Source organism: Salvia hispanica, chromosome 1, assembly GCF_023119035.1.
Source record: "Salvia hispanica cultivar TCC Black 2014 chromosome 1, UniMelb_Shisp_WGS_1.0, whole genome shotgun sequence".
Lineage (NCBI taxonomy): Eukaryota > Viridiplantae > Streptophyta > Magnoliopsida > Lamiales > Lamiaceae > Salvia > Salvia hispanica.
Genome location: NC_062965.1, coordinates 27387614 through 27408883, shown reverse-complemented (window position 1 = coordinate 27408883; position 21270 = coordinate 27387614). Strand labels below are relative to the sequence as shown.

The 21270-nt window shown below is 37.4% G+C and overlaps 3 protein-coding genes across 4 annotated transcripts; 1 reads left to right on the top strand and 2 right to left on the bottom strand.

The window, feature by feature from the left end:
• The first annotated feature begins 8446 nt into the window (after positions 1-8446).
• On the top strand, positions 8447-10014 carry LOC125207374 (xyloglucan endotransglucosylase/hydrolase protein 9-like). Its single transcript, XM_048106681.1, has 4 exons — positions 8447-8633; positions 8729-8829; positions 8914-9107; positions 9473-10014. The coding sequence occupies exons 1-4, from the start codon at positions 8447-8449 to the stop codon at positions 9882-9884; spliced, it is 894 nt and encodes a 297-aa protein (XP_047962638.1). The 3' UTR covers positions 9885-10014.
• A 28-nt stretch (positions 10015-10042) lies between these two features.
• On the bottom strand, positions 10043-11929 carry LOC125207363 (putative pentatricopeptide repeat-containing protein At3g15130). Its single transcript, XM_048106669.1, has one exon. The coding sequence runs from the start codon at positions 11836-11838 to the stop codon at positions 10123-10125; it is 1716 nt and encodes a 571-aa protein (XP_047962626.1). The 5' UTR covers positions 11839-11929; the 3' UTR covers positions 10043-10122.
• Positions 11930-13122: 1193 nt separating this feature from the next.
• On the bottom strand, positions 13123-19401 carry LOC125201119. Of its 2 annotated transcripts, none has more exons than XM_048099053.1 (10): positions 19286-19401; positions 17383-18990; positions 16920-17286; positions 16200-16284; positions 15920-15976; positions 15781-15840; positions 15480-15698; positions 14946-15178; positions 13686-14862; positions 13123-13592 (listed from the first exon to the last, which is right to left on the bottom strand). In XM_048099053.1, exons 2-10 carry the CDS (start codon positions 18899-18901, stop codon positions 13182-13184), a joined length of 4128 nt encoding a protein of 1375 aa, XP_047955010.1. In that variant the 5' UTR covers positions 18902-18990; positions 19286-19401; the 3' UTR covers positions 13123-13181. The 2 variants fall into 2 exon arrangements, with proteins under 2 accessions (XP_047955010.1, XP_047955011.1); XM_048099054.1 differs by having other exon boundaries at positions 17383-18926.
• Positions 19402-21270: the final 1869 nt, after the last annotated feature.

Below are 21270 nucleotides of genomic sequence, written 5' to 3'. Positions count from 1 at the left end.
AACGATGTGTTTAGTGATACTCAAAACGACGTGTATTAGTAAAATAAGTTTTCTTTCTTTTTCTTTCTATTACTTTAAATAAATTCGGTATATTTTTCACTCCCTCTTCTCATTGTTACCTCAAACACTCTACTCACAAAGATGAAAGGGAAGTGAGTGTGAGAGATTGAGATACAATGTAGATTGAAGTGAGAAAAGAAAGAGAAAAAAAGCCAAAGCAAACAAAAGGGGAATTAAACATTAAAAATTTATTTTAAAAATGCAACAATGTTTTTTTTCTTAAATAGCGTGTGGCCGAAAGAGTTCGTTTTGTCCACATTTATATTTTTGGTTGACACACCAGCCTCGGTTTAGCCTAAATTTAGAAAGATGAGTTGATCACCAATTTTCCAAGCTTGGTGATTTATAATAAGTATTTTAAATTAATGTAGAATCAATCATATTTCATTAAACTTGATGTTTTATTTGAAAGTGTTATCGGAAGATATCCTTTTATCTTCATCTTGCTGTTTTTTCCACGTAGATATTCTGGTTGACAATAACTACTATAAACTAAGCTCTTGAAACTCTCCGAGATCATAATCCTATAATAAATGTTCTTTAGGATGATTTTATTGTTATAATTTACTACTACCTATAAATAAACATAAGAAATTTTCATTCTTGCTCCCCACTAAATCATTTGTATTTATATAGTACTACATCTTAGTCATCTTTTATCAGTTTGAGAATCAAGATAAGAGGATAGCACAATTTCTTCTGATTCTTTTTCAAATGTACTAACAAATATTGGTTGATCCATTCTTAAATTCTGTTAGGGAGATTTAATATATAGAACAGAAAAACGGATATCTGAAAGTCGTGATAAACACTTTCAGATCAAATCAATTTTGGTGGTTCTACCAAAGTTATTTGATCGGATAAAATTCAGAGTATGCAGAAAATTCATATGTGTATTCAAGATGATGAACCAGAAGAATTGATCAGATTTTGAAGAAGATGAACCGATGCAGCTGTTGACGAAACAGTGCATCCGTTGGGAATTTAACTGAAAATAACTGATTTTCAAAAGGTTTCCGAAATTGCAAATTAGTCCTTCGATTTTCAGAAATTACATTTTCGGATGAATTTCTGAAACAGCTCGACCCCAGCCAGGGGCTCTGCCCCTTGGACCCCGCTACCCGGGGGCGCTGCCCCCGGACCCCCGTTCATCTGTTTAGGGGCTTCGCCCCTAACATCATAATGAATTCAAATAAGCATGCACTCCACACCTCCATACTTAAATGATGTATCATTATAACAATACTGATCAATCAAGTTAATCCAATTACACTAAAATATCCAACAATCCTCCCCTATTTTAGTGTAATCCTTGATTAACTAAAACAAGTCATCTCAAACATTCAAACTTTTGCAACGATTGAATTCCATTTTAGTACATTACACATTCCAAATATTCGAATACCCCGGGTATCTCTAAGGATTGAACCCTGGGAACTCACATTGAATACACGAAGATAATGTACACAAAAGTTTACATACGAATATGTTCTATCTTGACACTATATTTTACTAGCCTATGTCCTTATCCTTCATAAACACGTCGAAACCAAGTCCCAGTTTCTTGAAGCGGCTAAACTTCATGCTTAGAGCATCCGCAATGGTGCTTAGGCCAGCAATAGGCCAGTCATTCTCTCCCCTGCCACGTCAGCAACACTAAAAAATCCACCTGCCACATTAGATTTAGGCCAGCCATAGGCCACCGCAATAAAAATAATTCAAAATATACTACATTTACGGAATTAAAATTACGATTAAAATACGGAATTAAATTTACGACACATATACGGGAAAATTAATCCATTCCATTAAAAAAAAGTACAAAGATTAAAAAAAAAAAAAAGTATATGATTTTTTTTTTTTAAAAAAAGGGCTTCAACACACGAGCTAGCCGACCATTGCGGATGCTCTTATATAGGTAGCTCCTTTATTCTTGCACCTACATTTGCAATTTTTCAAAAGAACTATTAAGAATATATATATTCAACCTCATTAACTTGTAGGTCCGAAAACATACCTTGGGACGATTTTCAAATGTGTTCCAATCTTCAAATATTAAGTCTTCCACATTGAATTCTACATCTAGTATCATACTAAATGGGAGTTGGGTATCTTAATATCAAAGATTTGTGGTGGACTTTAATCTCATCCCTATAGCCGATTTGTACACAAGATCTCTACTTAACCATTTGGTTAAATGATCAGCTAAATTATCATGAGTTCTCACAAACTCCACAGATATCACATCATCCATAATAAGTTCACGAATCATGCTATGTCTAACACCTAAGTGTCTTGACTTTCCATTTTACACTTAACTATATGCCTTAGCCAAGGTAGCTGCACTATCACATCTGATAGATATAGGTGATATCGGTTTAGGCCACAATGGAATTTCATATATTAAATTTCTTAGCCATTCAGCCTCTTTACCAGCTGCTGCTAATGCCACAAACTCCGATTCCATTGTTGAATTTATGATGCAAGTTTGTTTCTTTGATGCCCAACATATAGCACCACCTCCAAGCCGGAATACCCAACCATTTGTGGAAGAATGATCTTCCATATTGGTGATCCAACTTGCATCTGAATAACCTTCAAGAACAGAAGGAAATCCAGAATAAGTCAACTTATAACCCATGGTTCCTTTTAAGTACTTAAATACTCGATTCATTGCTTGCCAATGGATTAAACTTGGATTATGAGTATATCGACTCAATTTTCCAACAGCAAAGGCTATATCGGGTCTAGTACTAATCATAGCATACATTAGTGATCCAATAGCCTTCGAATATTCAAGCTGATTCACAACAACTCCTTTATTAGGCACGAGTTTTGCACTAGGATTAAAAGGAGTCTTAACTGAAGAACAACCTTTGAAGTTGAACTTTTCCAACACTTTCTCAATATAATGTGATTGAGAAATGGAAATTCCTTGTTCTCCATGTGTGGTCTTAATTCCAAGAATCACATCAGCCTTCCCCATGTCTTTCATTTCAAACTTAGATGACAAAAATTCCTTCGTTTTATCAACTTGATCTTGGTCAGTACCAAAGATCAACATGTCATCCACATATAGGCAAATGATAACCCCTTTACCGGTAGCATCAAATTTGCTATATACACACTTGTCTGCTTGGTTTAATACAAAACCATTCGACAACACCACGTCATCAAACTTTTGATGCCATTGCTTGGGGGCTTGCTTTAGTCCATAAAGAGATTTTACCAACTTACAAACCTTATGTTCATTACCAGGCATGACAAAGCCTTCTGGTTGTTTGATATAAATCTCTTCATTTAATTCACCATTCAAGAAGGCAGTTTTAACATCCATTTGGTGAATTACAAGATTATGTATAGCAGCAAGTGCTAACAATAATCTAATTGTGGAAATCCTCGCAACAGGAGCATAAGTATCAAAGTAGTCAATGTCTTCTCTTTGTCTAAAGCCTTGGATAACCAATCTGGCTTTATATTTGTCTATGCTTCCATCCACCTTCATCTTCGTTTTGAAGATCCATTTGCTATTTAAAGCTTCACAACCGGGTGGTAAATCCGTTAGTATCCAAGTACCATTTTGGATTACAGAATCCATCTCCTCTTGGATTGCCTCTTTCCAAAATGCAAAATCTCTTGAAGCCATAGCTTCTTTGTAGGTTCTTGGATCATCACCAATAGCAAAGCAATATTGATATTGAAAATTAATTTCATTTCTTGATCCTTCAAGTAAGTACAATTGGAAATCATTTCCAAAAGGCTTAGCTTTTCTTGCTCTACTACTTCTCCTAGCCTCAGGAGGTGTATCCATCATTTTTCCAGTTACATCATCAGAGTTACTAGACCTTGCAATCATGCCTCCAGGTTTAGGTATAGACGTGAATCTATCCTCATTGCCAAATTCAGCATCCCTTGACTCAATAATAGAGTGCACAGATACATAGTCATTGGGTTCTAAGACATAGAACCTATAACAAACAGAATTTTCTGAATACCCCAGAAACACACAATCTATACCTCTTTGACCTATATTTTTCATTTTAGGGTCAGTTAGTCTTACCACTGCTCGACAACCCCAAACTCTGAGATAACTCAATTTTGGTGGTTTCTTATGCCAAAGTTCATAAGGGGTGATTTTGTTCCTTTTGTTAGGAACTCTATTCAATAAATAACAGGCTGTTAACATAGCCTCACCCCAAAATCCTTCACTTAGGCCAGAATAACACAACATTGAATTAATCATTTCTTTCAACGTTCTATTCTTTCTTTTAGCTACACCATTTTGTTGTGGTGTATATGGAGCAGTCGTTTGATGTACTATACCAGTCGATTCAAAATACGCTGGATCATAATACTCACCTCCCCTATCAGTGCGAAGAGTTTTAATCTTCACACCATGATAAAGCTCTACACTTTCTTTAAAGATTTTAAATTTATCAAGAGCTTCATCTTTGGAATGACAGAGATAGACATGGCAAAATCTAGTAGCATCATCAATAAAAGTAACTACATACTTTTTATTACCAAGAGATGGAGTCGAATGAAAATCACACAAATCACTATGAATAAGTTCAAATACCTTAGTTTCTTTATTGACATTCTTATTGAAAGGTTGTCTAGTTATCTTAGTTAACATGCAAGTTTTACACTTTTCACCATTCAATTCAAAAGCTGGTATTAAACTCATTTTCGACATATCTTTCAATCTCTTGTAATGTACATGTCCAAGTCTAGCATGCCACAATTCTGATTTACTAACATGATTACTAGAACTAGTAGAAGTCATGCAAACATAATTATTAACAAAAGAGACATCTAAATTCAACTTAAACATGCCACATAGATAACCAAAACCAATGAAATTACCATGCCTTGACAGAATGTATTTATCACTTTCTAATACTTGTTTATAGCCACAACTATTCAATACAATACCAGAAACTAAGTTTTTACGAATTCCAGGTACATAAACTACATTTTCTAACAATAAGGAATTTCCAGAGGTAAATACTAGGCTAACAGATCCTATTCCTTTGATTGGTTCAGTTGCAACATTGCCCATCTTCAAGGAAGATCCATCTTCAATTGGTTTAAAGTCCTTGAACCATTGACGATCCTTGCATACATGACATGTTGCACCCGAATCAATCCACAATGAGAGATCATCATCCTGCACATAAAATGCTTCAGAGATTATTGATGCATAATAATTCTCAACCGAATGATCATTAGGTACAAAAAACGAACCTGATTGCTTTTCAGGATCCTTGGATCCATTTGGACCAGCCTCGTTTTCCCCTTTTCCTCCACCCTTTCCAGACTTACAATCCTTCTTGAAGTGCCCGGATTTGTCACACTTCCAGCAAGTCAGTTTGGGCTTCTTATTCCCATCCTTACTGTAATTCCCTTGAAACTTCCGTTTGCCTTGAAACTTACGTTTCTCTTTACCAGCCTTTGAGGATTCACCCTCTTCCACCATGTTCACAGAAGAACCAACCATGTTTTTAGCATTACCAACAGAGCCCTTTTCCATATCACGTATGGACTGTTCAATTTGGAAGTCATGTCCCAGTTCGACCAAATTCAACTCCTCCTTCTTATGTTTCAGATTATTTTTAAAATCCTTCCAAGAAGGTGGCAGTTTATCAATAATGCTAGAGACAGAAATGGATTCATCCATCTTCGTATCATATTGGGAAAACTGTCTCAATATCCTCAACAACTCGTTGTATTGTTCCATGACAGGCCTCGAATCAACCATTTTATAGTTAATAAAATTACCAACAAGAAATTTCTTGCTAGAGGCATCCTCTGCCATATATTTGGCTTCGAGGGAATCCCACAATTCCTTAGCAGACTCAACATTTTGATACACATCAAACAGAGAATCAGACATACCGTTTAAGATGTGACCACGACATATGTAGTCATCGTTCTCCCACTTCATCCACCTCCTTGTCTGTTCCAGAGTTTCATTTTCAACAGCCTCGGGCATGGGAGTACTCAGAATGTACACCACCTTGAGATTTGTCAGCATGAAGTGCATCTTCTTTTGCCAGCGTCTGAAATCCTGGCCAGCAAACTTATCCAACTTCGCGAAACCTTTCGCTCCTTCCTTCATCGTTTCTTTGTTCGACATAATTGATTTGATCTTTGTTAGGGAGATTTAATATATAGAACAGAAAAACGGATATCTGAAAGTCGTGATAAACACTTTCAGATCAAATCAATTTTGGTGGTTCTACCAAAGTTATTTGATTGGATAAAATTCAGAGTATGCAGAAAATTCATATGTGTATTCAAGATGATGAACCAGAAGAATTGATCAGATTTTGAAGAAGATGAACCGATGCAGCTGTTGACGAAACAGTGCATCCGTTGGGAATTTAACCGAAAATAACTGATTTTCAAAAGGTTTCCGAAATTGCAAATTAGTCCTTCGATTTTCAGAAATTACATTTTCGGATGAATTTCTGAAACAGCAACTTCGACCCCAGCCAGGGGCTCTGCCCCTTGGACCCCGCTACCCGGGGGCGCTGCCCCCGGACCCTCGTTCATCTGTTTAGGGGCTTCGCCCCTAACATCATAATGAATTCAAATAAGCGTGCACTCCACCCCTCCATACTTAAATGATGTATCATTATAACAATACTGATCAATCAAGTTAATCCAATTACACTAAAATATCCAACAAATTCTTCCTTTTAATTTTTCTTAAGGAAAGCAAGTTAGTCTAAATGAAGCTTGATTTATTCTAATTTAAGCTTATTCCTTTTGAAGCAAATGTGTATTTTAATTATGTTAAATTAATATTTACCAACCAAAAAGTAATTAAGATTCTTTTATTTGTCACTTTATAAACTTTCTAACTGTACCACACTATTGCTACCGCCGCATTACCCAACCATACTAATTATTAATTATACAAATAATTGGTAACAAGTAGTTTGAGTTAAATTTATTAATATGATTATCCATAATCCATCTCTCTCATGTATTGTCGTAACCCAATAAAAAATAAGATCATGGGTGTTTTAATGGATTTAATATATAAACATTAATAAGCCGTCTACCAAAGAGAATGTGAACAAAACTGTCACACACATACAAACAAAATAATACTACTCCTATCATATAATTTTCACACACTAGCATATACTTATTGGCTATGAGATGGACTCCACTATAATTACACTTATATATTCTGTATATAACATGCTACCCAATTCCCCATTCTATATCGATCGAAATGTATAAATGTTTATTAAATTACTAATATAAACCCATACTTATTTCCTTTTTCATGTAAACCCTAATGTTCAAACTCAATTCCTATAACTAGATACAATTGGTCATGATTAATTCTTCTAACTGGTTATGCAACAACAAATTTACAAGTCACTTAATTAGATATTGATCTAGTACCACTATCGTAGACATCCACGTTTGCCTTCTAATTCTTAATTATCTTTATAAATTTGGCAAATTTGGATAGTCTACTCTCGTTGTATAATTATATTGATTCGAATGTTTCTCACCAATGTCAAAAATACTTGATATAACTTTCTATCATTAAACACGCCCACAACAACTAAATCATTGCTCTCAACAAGTAAATTTTGAACCCGCAACCGATTTAAAAGATTTTGTTTACTTGAATAGTTCATACTCATTAGAACTAATTAGGTGGTGTTCGATTTCCAAGATAAAATAATACTAAGATACAATCTAGGATTGAATTGTGAGATTATTTTAGTAATATGGGGTTAGCTATGACTAATTATCTCAAGATTATCCATCTAGGATTGAATCTAATGAATCAAACACACTACAAATTTGATCTCGGATACAATCTTGCAAACCAAACACCCTCTAGGATTCTCTATTAACTAAGTGCGCCGTTTAAGAGTTGCGGCATATTGCCGGCCATTAATAATTATTCACTTTCTCATACTAATATTTACCAATATTTAGATTTATATATCAATTTTTCAATCATTTATGTCCCAATAGTAATTACAAGCTACGTGCGTTTTTTTTTTCTTTTTGTTGTAAACTACTCCTTATAGAAGTACATTATATTAAGGTTAATTCTATATATTTCTCAAATTTTAATGTATTTTTCGAAAATGTCTCTAATTTTATTAAATATCCTTTAAAAGGCTCCAACTTCTCCAAAACTTTTCTTAAAACTGGAAACTTTGTGGAGAAAATATATGCTTAAAAACACAAATGATTACCCCTAATTCTTATTTATTAGAATACATAATGTGGGCCATAATTAATCTCATAGATTATATACAAGTACAACTTGACATAAAATATTGATTTGCAACATCTTATAAATACCCCTCAACATCTCAAATAAGATCACAACAAATCAACAATGCTTTCCCAAAACAGATCAAAATGCAAATCATCAATCACTTTCACAAACACCATTTCCATAATACTTCTGCTTCAGACAGTGATTGTCTCAGCCGATTTCAACGAACTCTTCGAGGCTGACTGGGCGCCAGATCACATCGTTGCTCAAGGCGATCGAATTTCACTCTCCCTCGATTCTTCCACAGGTACTTACTCACATCTCAGAATGACTTGGAATTCGCATTCTACTTTTATTTTTCAGATTTATTTTTAATTTCTAGTTCTCGTTTAATTTTTGCAGGATGCGGATTTGAATCAAAGAAGAAGTATTTGTTCGGAAAAGCCAGTGCTGAACTGAAACTGGTGCAGGGAGATTCAGCTGGAACCGTCACTGCTTATTATGTGATTAATTAACTTAATTAATTAATTTCTTGACAAATAAATACCTAATTATAAATTAATTAAGAAATTCATGCATGCATGCAGATGTCCTCGCAAGGGCCGAATCACGATGAGCTCGATTTCGAGTTTTTGGGGAACGTATCGGGAGAGCCGTACATTGTGCAAACAAACTTGTACATCAATGGCACAGGCGACCGCGAGCAGAGGCATTACTTGTGGTTTGATCCCACTTTGGACTTCCACACTTACTCCTTTTTGTGGAATCGTCGCTCCATCTTGTAAATAATTAACCATTACTTTTTGTTCATTATTTGCTATTTTTTTCAGGTTAATCTTGTTTTGTGTGTTCGACTTTCGTTGTTTAAAACGTTTTTTTTTCTTCAAAAAGTGTCAATTTTGCGAAAAGTTTGATTTATGTTTCGCTTGATGTATTCTGGCGATGGAATGATGAGTCCAGCTTGCTAGATTCTTTAAGGTTCCGTTGTCGAAATATGTCAAGTTGGACATAAAGCAAACTTTTGCGAAATTTCGATTTTCAAAGAGAAAACGAAAATTAGGGACATTTTTTTAAAAAAGGATTAAACATATTTTTGTTTAATTATGAATCTTGTTTTTAGTAGAATTAATTTCCATGTATTATTAGGTTTCTTGTGGATGATATTCCGATAAGAGAATATGCAAACAAGGAGAGGAAAGGAATGCCATATCCGAGAAAGCAAGCGATGGGGATCTACGGGTCGTTGTGGAACGCGGATGACTGGGCTACGCAAGGAGGGAGGGTGAAGACGAACTGGACCAACGCTCCGTTCGTCGTCACCTTCAACTCCTTGGAGATCGACGCGTGTGCTTTCTTGTCGGACAAAGCAGACGACGTTGATGCAGTGGCAAAGTGCGGGAAGTCGGGACAGTTTTGGTGGGATAAACCGGTGGTTAAGGAGGAGCACAAGAGAAGGAGAAAACAGCTCAAGTGGGTCCGTGACAACTTCTTGGTTTATGATTATTGTAGAGATGTTGGCAGGTTTCCCCAAGGATTACCCAAAGAATGCCATGGTTGATATAGTGTGTGTTTGTGTGTGTTTTTTTCTTTAGAATTGTATTTGAATAAGTGTGTTTGCTTTCACTTCGAAAGCTTGTGTTGTGTTTCAATGTGAGTTCTTGTCAATGAAATTTCAAGATTTGAATCTATAGACTAATCATGAAGAAATTCGACGGCAGCTCGAAACACTGCATTTGATAGAATTTTCCGATACTCGTGGGCCGACAGTAGGGTTGGCCAACCTCGAGCGACCCCATCTAATCCGTCTCACCGATCTCAACCCAGCTCGTGCCGGGCATTTTCTTGATATCCCTAATCTCCAACCACTCTCTCAATGTCTTTGCACTCCCCCAATCCTCAAAATCCGCGAAAGTATTGGACATCAACACGTACGTCGAGGGATCATCCCGATCGGCCGCCAATGCTCCCTTCGCGGCCCGTCTCGCCGTCTCCACGTCCCCGTGGAGACGGCAAGCCCCGAGCAGCGTTTGCCACACGACAGCGCTCGGCTCGAACGGGATGCGGAGGATCAGCTCCTCTGCCTCTCGTATCCGCCCCACCCGGCCAAGCAGGTTCACCACGCAGACGTAGTGATCCTCGCTCGGCACAATCCCAAATTCTTCGGTCATCGAAGAGAAATATGTAAGCCCTCTTTCGATGAACCCCCCTTGGCTGCACGCATACAGCAACGAGACGAGTGTGATGTGATTAGGCCTCTCCCCCTCAGCTCTCATCTCTTCGAAAACGTTGAGAGCTTCCTCCGCCTCCCCGTTCTGCGCGAACCCCATGATCATCGTGGTCCACGACACGACTGTGCGCTCTCTCATCGAGACGAACACCCTCACCGCACCATCCATCTGCCCGCCTTTTGCATACAAGTCAAGCAGGGCATTTTCCACACATACATCAACTTCATCACCTAGTTTAGCCACCAAAGCTTGCAATTTCAGGCCTTCATCGAGGCTTGAAAGACTAGCACAAGCGTTGATCCCCGTTGCTAGAGTGAACTTGTTAGGTCGAACCCCAGCCCTCCTCATACTCCCGATCACCCTAAGCGCCTCCGTTGGATCACCACAGTTGAGGCACCCCGTGGCTATCTGAGTCCAAGAACACACATCCTTCGACGGGATCTCATCAAACGCTAGAAAACCTTGGTTTAGTCTGCCACTTTTCAAGTACATATCCACCAAAGCATTGCCTACACATCTCTCCCTTCCATGGCCGGATTTCACAAGGAGGGAATGGACTTGCAGCCCGGTTTCAAGGGCCGACAACTCAGCCAGCCCCGTGAGAACTGTTGCGAACGTGAACGCATCCGGTTTCACACCCTCAAAGAGCATCCTACGCCAGAAACTAGGTATTGAATCACAACCGAACTTCAAGAAACCGTCGAATAGAGCATTCCACGACACGACATCTGTGTCGAGGCACGCCTCGAATAGACGAACAGCTTCATCAAACTCACCATGCCTTATCAAAGTAGTGAGCAACGCATTCACCAAATACACATTGTTCTCGAATCCGAACTTGATCACCATCGCAAAAACTTGGAAAGCGGAGATCAAGCAGAAAATCTCCGAAAAGGAGCAAGCTTGGAGCACGCTCACGAAAGTGAACTCGTTGGGGCGAACAGAGCTCCTGTGCATAGCTGAGAAGAGAGAGAGTGTTTGAGAAGGGAAGCCCTTTTGGGCGAAACCGGCAATCAGGGCAGTCCAAGAAACCACGTTTCTTTCGGGCATTTCGTCGAACAGTTGGAGGGCGTTTGCGGTGTCCCCGCATTTGATGTATGCGTTGATGAGATGGTTGTGGATGAAGATGGAATCTGGTTGGTGGTCGGATGCTTTGATGAGTTTTGCGTGGATTGATTTGGCTTTGGATAGATTTGAAGTCTCCACGCAGTGGCGCAGAATGGTGGCATAGGTAGTGGTTGATGAACTTGCTGTGTGAAACTTTCTGAGATGAGAAAGTAACATTAGTTATTGTATTAGTGAAGTTGAATACCAACTAATGCGTATAGTCGCAAGCATTCGGATTTCGGTTTAGATTAGACCAAAATATATTGAGACGTTAGACTATGTTTATCAGCAACCACCCAACCCAACCCAACCAGCCACTTTTTCAATATTTAATTTATTTCTATCTCCTCCACATCATCTTCCACATCATCAATATTTATCCAACCCAACCACCCACATTTCCATAGATGGGCATTAGTTTGGTTGGTGCCAACAATTGCATCCCTGCTCACGAAACAATAAGCAGACATTAATGACATGTCTTCTTGCTCACTCCAATCATGTGGAGTGTTTGAAGCACTCAAGTTGGTTGGTGATATGACTTGGCTTGAATGTTGGTTTTGAAATGAATTTTGGAATTGATCAGAATTTGGAAAATCATCAAAACTAGGGAAATAATCTTGAGAAGGATTAAAATTTTGGGAAGGGTTGTAGTTTTGGGAAGGATAGAAATTTGGGGAATCGGAGAATATATTATTCTCATCATCATCCATAGTTAGCAACAAAGTAAGCTTAAAAATATGAAATTTTATCAAACAAGAAGATTATAGGAGGAGGAAAGAGATATTTTTTTTTGTGTGCAAACTATAGCAAATGTGGTCTCTATTTATAGAGGAAGAAAAATTATGAATTTTGATATAATTTTTATAATTTTATAATATTTTATATTAAAGATATATTAATTTAAAAGTATATATATATCAACCAATGAGATTGTGCCATTTGGCACAATCTCATTGGATGATGGAATGGAGACCGCCTGGTTGGTGTTTGGGTGGAGAGAGACCGTGGTCTACTTGAGATTGAGACAATATTATTGATTTTTTATTTTTTTTTTAAAGGTGGGGTGAGGTGGCGGTCGACCCACCCCACCGATAAACATAGTCTTATAAATGAGTCTCGGATTTTTTTGCTTAGTTTGATTAGTTCATAGAGTATATAGTAATTCCTAATCAAACTAAGCAAATCCGAATGCTGAAGGAAAAAAAAAATCTAATCCAATGAAGTAGTTGGATATCTACGATAATATGATGACAAAAATTTATCACTTTAACTAGCTGTGATATGTTAGTTCAATGAAATGGCAATCGCATGAAAAATGTATAGTTTAAAGTACGTATATTTGAAGTAAACATTTATGTATTTAAACACAATTTCCTTATTATATTTACTCTGTTATGTTTTTAACTAGTACGCATTAAAGATAACAAAACAAATGCTTATTTCTAGTACACTAGAAAATTGACAAATTTGGCCTTTTCATTAATATGCAAAAACTATGAATAATCATAAATTATCAGTTAACCAAATTCAACCTTGGCAACTTTCTTTGAATTTTCTACAATGGTGGCAGCGTTTGAGTTAGAATTGGATCTGCAGACACGTTTTCTGGGAGTTCTTGATGGAGTGTCGCCGCTGAGATGCTTAGATGTGCGTTTCTGCATCTTGCCGGAGCCCTTTAAATCTACGAGAAATTTATCGTCTCCTGCCCTAGTACCAAATGGTCCAAATTCATATGCATTCTTGGGGTTTGATTGAGAAGCAGGAGGGCAAGAATTCAGATTCAGGGAGAGTGCATTCGGCTTCACATGAAGCCCGGTGGTATCCAATCCTATCGAGCATGCTTCTGATGTGCTGCAAGGATTGCTTCCGTGGTCATTCTGGAGCTGCCTTTCGTCAATATCTGCATCTGTTTCTTCTAGGTGCATTTCCTGAAACGAATTTGTAAAGCTTGTAAGAGAGATCTAAGTCTCTAACCATTTCCTAGTAAATCAAAAAACTTCTGCAAATTAGAGAATCATTACCTCATTTGGCACGTTGACAACTTGTTCCGAGTCAGATGTACACTCTGCATCTGAATCGGCCATCTCCTCACACTCAAACTCGACGTTTTCCCCAAACTCTTCCTCAGAGTCGCTTAATTCTTCCTGTTCCATTACAATTTCCGGGAGGGACTCATCATGCATGTCGTCAGCCACTTTCCTACTTCCTCTGTTTCTAGGAGTAGCCAGTGGAGTTTCAGTTGAGTCAAACTGATTGCTCATCACATCTGGAGTATAATCTTTAGCACTTTCAGATTCTATGACACCAGACGCGGAAGCAGCTAGTGATCTGCTAGTATCACGTATAATCGTATTTCTGCTTTCTCGATTCTTGGCTGACAAACTGAGGTGGATATTCAAGTCTAGCTCATTGCCCTTTTTACTAAGGCTGCTGCCCTTTGTACCTGAAGCACTTGAATTACCATCTACAGATGCCTTACTCGTCGAGGAAAGATGATTCCGAATTGGAGGCTTCGACGCTGCAGTGGGAGGAAGCCTGCCAGCAGGATGTGTAGCTAAAGAACTTGCACTCACATCATCAGTTCTCTGTAAAAGTGGATGAAAGTCAACGCCGGATGGTGCAGCGTTCTTTTCAGGAGGCTTGGATGACTTGCTGAGAAAGTTCACAGCATCTCTTATATGCCGGGGGTTGTGAAAGAGACTGAGACTTAATTGTGGTTGATTTCCTGGAAAGAAAGAGAACGAACTAGACGTGCTAGGACTGCTGGGGTAGTAAGGCAATTGACAATCCTGAGGTGCCTGGAATAGCAGAGGATGCATCTGAAGATCCGTGTCGCCTCTCTCTACTGTAAGTTTGTTAGTAGCGACATCAGAAAGATTTCGCTGCTGATTTTTAATAGTAACATTAACATGGTTGTTCCTTGTTACTCCAGATTGCACGGAAGAGCCAACTCCCACCTGCATATTGCTCCCAGCGTGCAGAGTCCGATTTTTTGGCATCAAACCAGCATTTTTCATGATATTTGCCGAATCTTTTGCAGATGTGATGGCTTGAGAGTTCTTGAAAGCTGATTGTGACATAATTCGAACGGATGGAGGCAGATTGACAGGAGGCAAACCAGGAGCTAATTTGACCAGGCGTGCATTATTTGGTTTCCGAGCACGGTAGGGCCGCATAACTATTTCGGAAGTGGATGGCCTAGAAATTACAGTAACTTATCTGAATGTCAAGCACGTAATGCAGAATGCCAAGAAAAGTTTATTGCAGAACCAGGGGAGTACCTTGAAGCAAGTGCAGACTTAGAATACATTGGGGGTTGGATGTCTCGATAACCAGGTTTATCTTTCGCCTGAGAAATCTCCTGGGATAGCAGGCCACTGGGAAAACTGGAAGAAGCATGGTTTTCTGGCATCCAATCAGCCAAAAATGCTTCATGGACATATGCTTCATCTTCTTTGTCTATGTGATTATCTCCACTGTTTGTTTCTTCAGCAGCATTATCAGAGCTGTCACCCTGAAATTTAAGTATTTATGGATCAACAACAAAAGAAAGATTTAGATTGTTCTTCGACGACATGATAAAGTCACCATAACAATTTACTGTCACATTGCATGGCATGCACACCCAAAATTTAATTTTGTACAGCAGCGGGCACTAAGGATGCTTGATATAGCTAAATACACACTAAAGGAGCAGTATGAATTACTGAGTGATGATGACAGCAGCTAATATGAAAACCAACTTGTTAACAAATATGTAAATCCATTTGAAAGGCAACAAAGACCTAATTAATCTAGTTCAGAAGTAAATAAACCTCTTTCTCAGATGACGAATGCCAACTTGAGGGAGAAGGTTTGCTACTTTTTCTTTTGGATTCATACAAACGACGCTTTGCTTTCTTGTTCGCATCAGATTTATATGATTTCTGGGTACCAGTAGCAATGCGCCACTGCCTCGGAAGCAAGGAGGGATCTCTATAAGGAAGAAAGAATCTCCATATGGACATGAAGTCGAGTTTAAACTTTTTCAATCCCTGAATCATTAGAATCATTTAGACTCCAGAAAAATGTCATGTAAAACTTTGCAAAATTAAATTTAGTCATTCGGGAGCATACCAGTTCAATACGAGCAATTTCCTCCAAGGTCAAGGGGGCGTTTTTTATCCTTCTCACAGACTACAAACAAACAAGTAACATACTAAAACATGATGGAAGATTTGAAGCTAAGCAAACAGCATCACAAATAGTCACAAACCTTTATTGGATTTTCTGGCGCTTTTGATGATGCACGATTCTTTTGCCTCACGAAAATCTGTTTTGCAGTATAAAGGATTATTTTCATGCTATAATTATATAGACACATAATGCCAGAGAACTAATGTCATACACCCTTCCGATGGAAATGTTAGAAGTTGACTTCCAAAGTTTTATGCAAAAATTGTGCACAACACATTGTTAAAAGTTGACCAACTATAACCCCAGAAAATACACAACATCGCAGTCTTTAAATTACAGTTCACAGTAAAATAGGTTACCTGATGCCTAGATTTGCAAGGAAGAAATCGCTGCTGTATAGCTTTCCAGTCAGTATTGTATTCCATCAAACCCAAGGCTAGTAATCTGTAAGTTCCATATCTAGTTTGTAAGGCATAAACGAAGAAACAAATATGTACAGGTTCATAAATAAAAATGAGGATCTTTGTTGACTGATGCTATTGCTACAACCTTCACATCAAACAATATACTCCCTCCGTCCCGCCATAAGCGAGCCACTTCTTATGGGCACAGGATTTAAGGAATTCATATTTAAAGAGTGAAAGTAGAGAGAGTAAAGTATGAGAGAGGGAAAAGTAGAGGAGTGAAAAGAATAAAGTAGGTGGGAAAATAAAGCAAGAGAGAGGATTTTTTGCTTAAAAGGGACAGTAGGATCACGTAGAGATTCTAGAGAAGCTTCCAGGGTAGTACTTATTGGGAAACTGACATGATATATAAGTGACATAACCACTCACGTGCCAACACACATAAAAGATCAAAGATTGCAAGCATTGACCATGAATATGACAATATCTAAGGCCAAAATATTTGTGCGATTCTACGTTCACCTAAAACACTTTGTACCAAGATTTTTTTTCGATTGTGAATAGTTGAAAATGCAATATTTTCACAATATTTAATTAGAGACAAGACAAAAGTACAAAATTTAATGAATGTTAAAATATTGTATGATGTGTAGTAAACAAAAGCATGCAACTTACTCATCCTCTGCATCGGTAAAAAGTACCCGAGTAGTAAGAGAAGCAGGAGCTGGCTTGTGAGGATAAAGGGCAGGATTAAACAACGACCAAAACCTCTGAGCTAGCCTAGCAATTTCCTTAGGAACGGGAGCAACTGGTTGATTTTTGGCCCTTTCAAGCAGAGTTGTGGCCATATTCTTCTTGGGCAGTCGATGGCTGGCAGAGGGTGAAGGCGCCTTGTTAGAATCTAGGGGAGTGTTCTCATCCATTTCTCCTTGACCAACAGACTCAGGGGAGCATAGGGAATTGCGAAGAGGAAACAAGGGCTCCTTTTGACCAGGAGTCTCAAAACCACGTTCAATTTGATGGCGTTCATATGCACGCACAGCTGCCAATCATTTTATAAGTATGAAAATGCATTAATATACAAGTTGCAGACAATATTTAAAAAGTAGGACAAAAGTATGAATCGACTATGATATACCAGAAGAAACATCATCAATATAGTTTTCAACTAGTTTGAGTGGAGCTACATCTGTGACAGACAGCACTGGACCACAAACATAAGGAACCCATGAATGGTATTCTGGAATCTGAGAAGAGCCTGCCTGTTCATCGGAGTCCAGCTCTCTGTTGCTTCCACAGGGAAGATTCTGTTGTGCAATTTTATTGCCATCTGTAGATGGAAGCATGTTCTGATTCCCATCTAGCACAGATGGATGGATATATGGGGGGAAGAAGCAAAAGCTAGGATATGGAACTGTTCTCCATGCCAGAGCTTGATCACGTTTCTGAACCATCTGTACGGCTAATTCTTTAACTTCGGAAGCAATATGGCTTTTCCCAGGCTCAAGAACAGATAACGAGAAAACCTGAATAAGTAGTTGTATGTGCTCGTGAATAAGACAATGCAATTGCCCTATCTGATGTGGGGTGAATCCATAGGTGTAGCCATTATTTACAGGAGGCATATGGGATGAAGAAAAGTTGGGTGTTAAGTGTCTTCCTTCTGCAGTTGATAAGGATTCGATTGATGCAAATGGTAAGAGTGGTCGCAGTGGTCTACTCAACTGTCCTGCTAACCTCTTGCTGTGTTCAATGGAAGCTTTTTGGCTTCTATTCCGCCTAGTCGTTCTTCTTTCTTCAACCTCCTCTGGTTCACTTTCCAGTGCCTCTTCAAGTTCAAGCTCAAAGTCAGCATCATTTTCTTCATCTTCATCATCAACATTTGCATTCTCTTGCAAATTCTGGGAATCCTCACCTCTTAAAACAGCTGCCAAAAATTTTCTATATTCCTCTTCATCATCAACATTTTGAAGATCGTCTTCATCATCAGTTTCTTGAAGGAAAGTTTCAAGCTCATCAAGTGTGAAACTTGCAAGAGAATAACGAGCCCTAGTTCGCATACAGATGGCACCCTCAGCATCCACATCAACCATAAATTTCCTGGAATCTGTTGCACTGTCAACATCTACTTGTCTGGTTAATCCACTCTCCTTGTCAAATAGTGATCCATTACCAGATTGATTTACCAATGTGGAATCCTGCTCTGTAGTCGAAGAATAAATAAGGTCCAAATTTTTCCCAACTTCTTTTCCAGAAGAAAATACAGCATGCATCACATTTTCATCGCAGTTCTCAACATCCCCACTGGTGTCCCTATGTTTTCCAGACTCGTTACCAACCGCAGCACATTGCTTTCCCTTGCTGTCAGCAACATCCAAGTCCAGGTCTTCAACTTCAGAACTCAAACTTGAGGAGGCTTCCATTGAATTCGTCTCCTTTAAAAAAGGATTGAAATCCGCATCTTCATCCTCATCCTCTTCCTCAGCCACATCTGTGTTTCGGTTACCATCCTCCAATTCGTTCTCTTCATCCACCTCATTCTCATGTCGCAAAGCATCTTGGTCCGAGGCTTTAGATAAGTTAAAGCAATCAACAACAGCATTGTCCTGATTCGGGTCTCGAACTTCAGTAGATACTGACGTAGAACACCCCGACATTGTGATCAAATGATACGCCCAGGGGCTACAAACAATGCATAGAACCAAAACAAACCCCTTCTCTAAATAACTTGACTGAATGATTCAAACTGCGAAATGAATAACCAATAAACTGAATTCAATTTTATCATTCATGTTGAATAGCAAAACAGAATCTCAGAAGATAAATAAATATTCTGCTCCAGCTCAGAGTCTCAGACATTTACCCCCAAATTACATGCTAAAATCTATTAAAACAACGAGTGATATATAGCATAACCCTAATTGACTACGCTTTGTAGTTTGTAGCAATGCCATAACCACAGCAGTCAGAATCGAGGAGAGGGAAAATTGCCCTTTTGAAGGAACCCTAATTGGTGGTTAAAGCATAAAATCAGAACATACCAACAATAGATAACTCAGCGGCGGCCGTATCCCGGTAACTTCTCCGTCGGCCGGTGATCGCCGTGATTTCGTCGTCGTTTCGCGTTTCTGACATTCTGTTTTCTTCTCTATTTTATTTTCCCCTTCCTTTTTTCACTATTTTTTATTTTTTATTTTAGTGGGAAAAAAACAAACTGCGATATGATGGGCCATTGATTGAGCCCATTTGTTCCACTGATATTTTGGGTTTTGGCAGCTGGGCTCAATGTATTAACAAATTAAAAAATGGGTTTATAATAGTAAGTTTTTTATTTAAGTATGGGCACCAAAATTATTTTGTGTCTATGTTAATAAAGTGTAGTATTAATAATTAATAATACTTCGATCATTTTTCTATTATTTTTTTAGATACTAATTATATATTAAAACTCGAACCATATCGATCGTTAAAGATTAGTATTTTTCATTCAACGTAGTGAGTATCTTAATTTTCTTTAACTTTCATCTTTTCTATATTCTTGGCTTAATTATTTAAAATTTTGGCTATTTACATATATCCAAAAGAGTTACTGTACTAGGAGTATATGTTTTGTGTACAAGTTCGACTGTCATATTGACGTTCCAAATGCGTATAAGTTTGACAGTCATATTTATTCTAAAAAATGAAATCACTGATACTGAATGATGGGATGAGATCCTCTACAGTGGATGAAATCACAGCAATTGGTGTTGTGGTTGAAACGCACAATTTTGTGTATAAAACTCAAATAGTGTTACATGTCTTTTTTATTCATTTTTTATATGATGTGTTAAGGGCTTTTTTTTATTTTCTTTCTGTAAGCATAGTTTTGTTATATCTTGTATATATAATATGTTTCTTTTTATTATACTATATTGTATATTAAGTATAACTTAGATATTATGTTTAATAAGTATATATTTATGGGGTATATAATATTTTTATTTAAAAATTTAAAATACATTAAAATATAGTTAGATCTATAAATTAAAATGCTTACCAATTTTAATAATAATATACTATTTTGTATATAGTATATATATATATAGGGTTTATTATGCATGTTATGTAATCATATATTTTGTTTAATATTTTTGTTTCTCACGTACATACTTAATATCTAATGTGAATATAATACATAAAATTATAAAACATATAAAAAAGAAATAAGTACTAGTATATATTGAGAATACGTCAGAAAGCAAAACTATGCTTGTATATATAAACATTAATAAAAAAGCATGATTGATTAAAGATTTAAAGGTTTGATAAACATATCATATAAAAAAGAATAAAATTAAAGGACAAGCATTATTTGCGTTTTATACACAGAATTGTGCGTTTTAGCCACAGCACCAAATACTATGATTTCCTCCACTGTAGAGGATCTCTTCCCCTGAATTAATACTCCCTCCATCCAAGTACACGCGAGATATTTCTTTGGGCACAAATTTTTAGGTAGCGGTTAAATAAATAGAGAACAAAGTATGTGAGAAAAAAATAGGAGAGATGATAAAGTAAGAGACAAATATAGTATTCCCCCCATTCTATAGTAATAGAGTCATTTTATCATTTTAGTACATTCCATAATAATAGAGTCATTTTTCTTTTTAGTAAAAGTCAACACATTTTTCCACACTTACTTTACTCTCTCTTACTTTATTCTCTATTCATCTTTCTACCTTTTTCATTTTCCACTTTACTCTCCCTTTACTTAACTCGCCTAGCACAATTTTTCTTAATCTCCGTGTCGAAAAGAAATGTCTCCATTACTATAAAACAGAGGGAGTATTGTTTTTTGCAATAAAAGAAAATGTGTCACTTATATTGGACCCAAAAAAAAGCCCCACTTATTATAAGACGGTGGGAGTAATTAACGAAGGTATTTTCTACTACTCCCTCCCTCTCTGAAAATTTTCTACTAACTCATTCTCACCCACATTTTATTATAAAACTAATATATAAAAGTAGGATCCACATGCCACTA

Coding starts and splice junctions, on each gene's coding strand:
- LOC125207374 (XM_048106681.1), top strand. CDS start 8,447: ATGCTTTCCCAAAACAGATCAAAATGCAAATCATCAATCACTTTCACA. Junction 8,634..8,728: donor CTCCCTCGATTCTTCCACAG/GTACTTACTCAC, acceptor TAATTTTTGCAG/GATGCGGATTTGAATCAAAG. Junction 9,108..9,472: donor TGGAATCGTCGCTCCATCTT/GTAAATAATTAA, acceptor ATGTATTATTAG/GTTTCTTGTGGATGATATTC.
- LOC125207363 (XM_048106669.1), bottom strand. CDS start 11,838: ATGTTACTTTCTCATCTCAGAAAGTTTCACACAGCAAGTTCATCAACC.
- LOC125201119 (XM_048099053.1), bottom strand. CDS start 18,901: ATGTCGGGGTGTTCTACGTCAGTATCTACTGAAGTTCGAGACCCGAAT. Junction 15,699..15,780: donor AAATTGCTCGTATTGAACTG/GTATGCTCCCGA, acceptor CTAATGATTCAG/GGATTGAAAAAGTTTAAACT. Junction 14,863..14,945: donor AAGTCTGCACTTGCTTCAAG/GTACTCCCCTGG, acceptor TGTAATTTCTAG/GCCATCCACTTCCGAAATAG.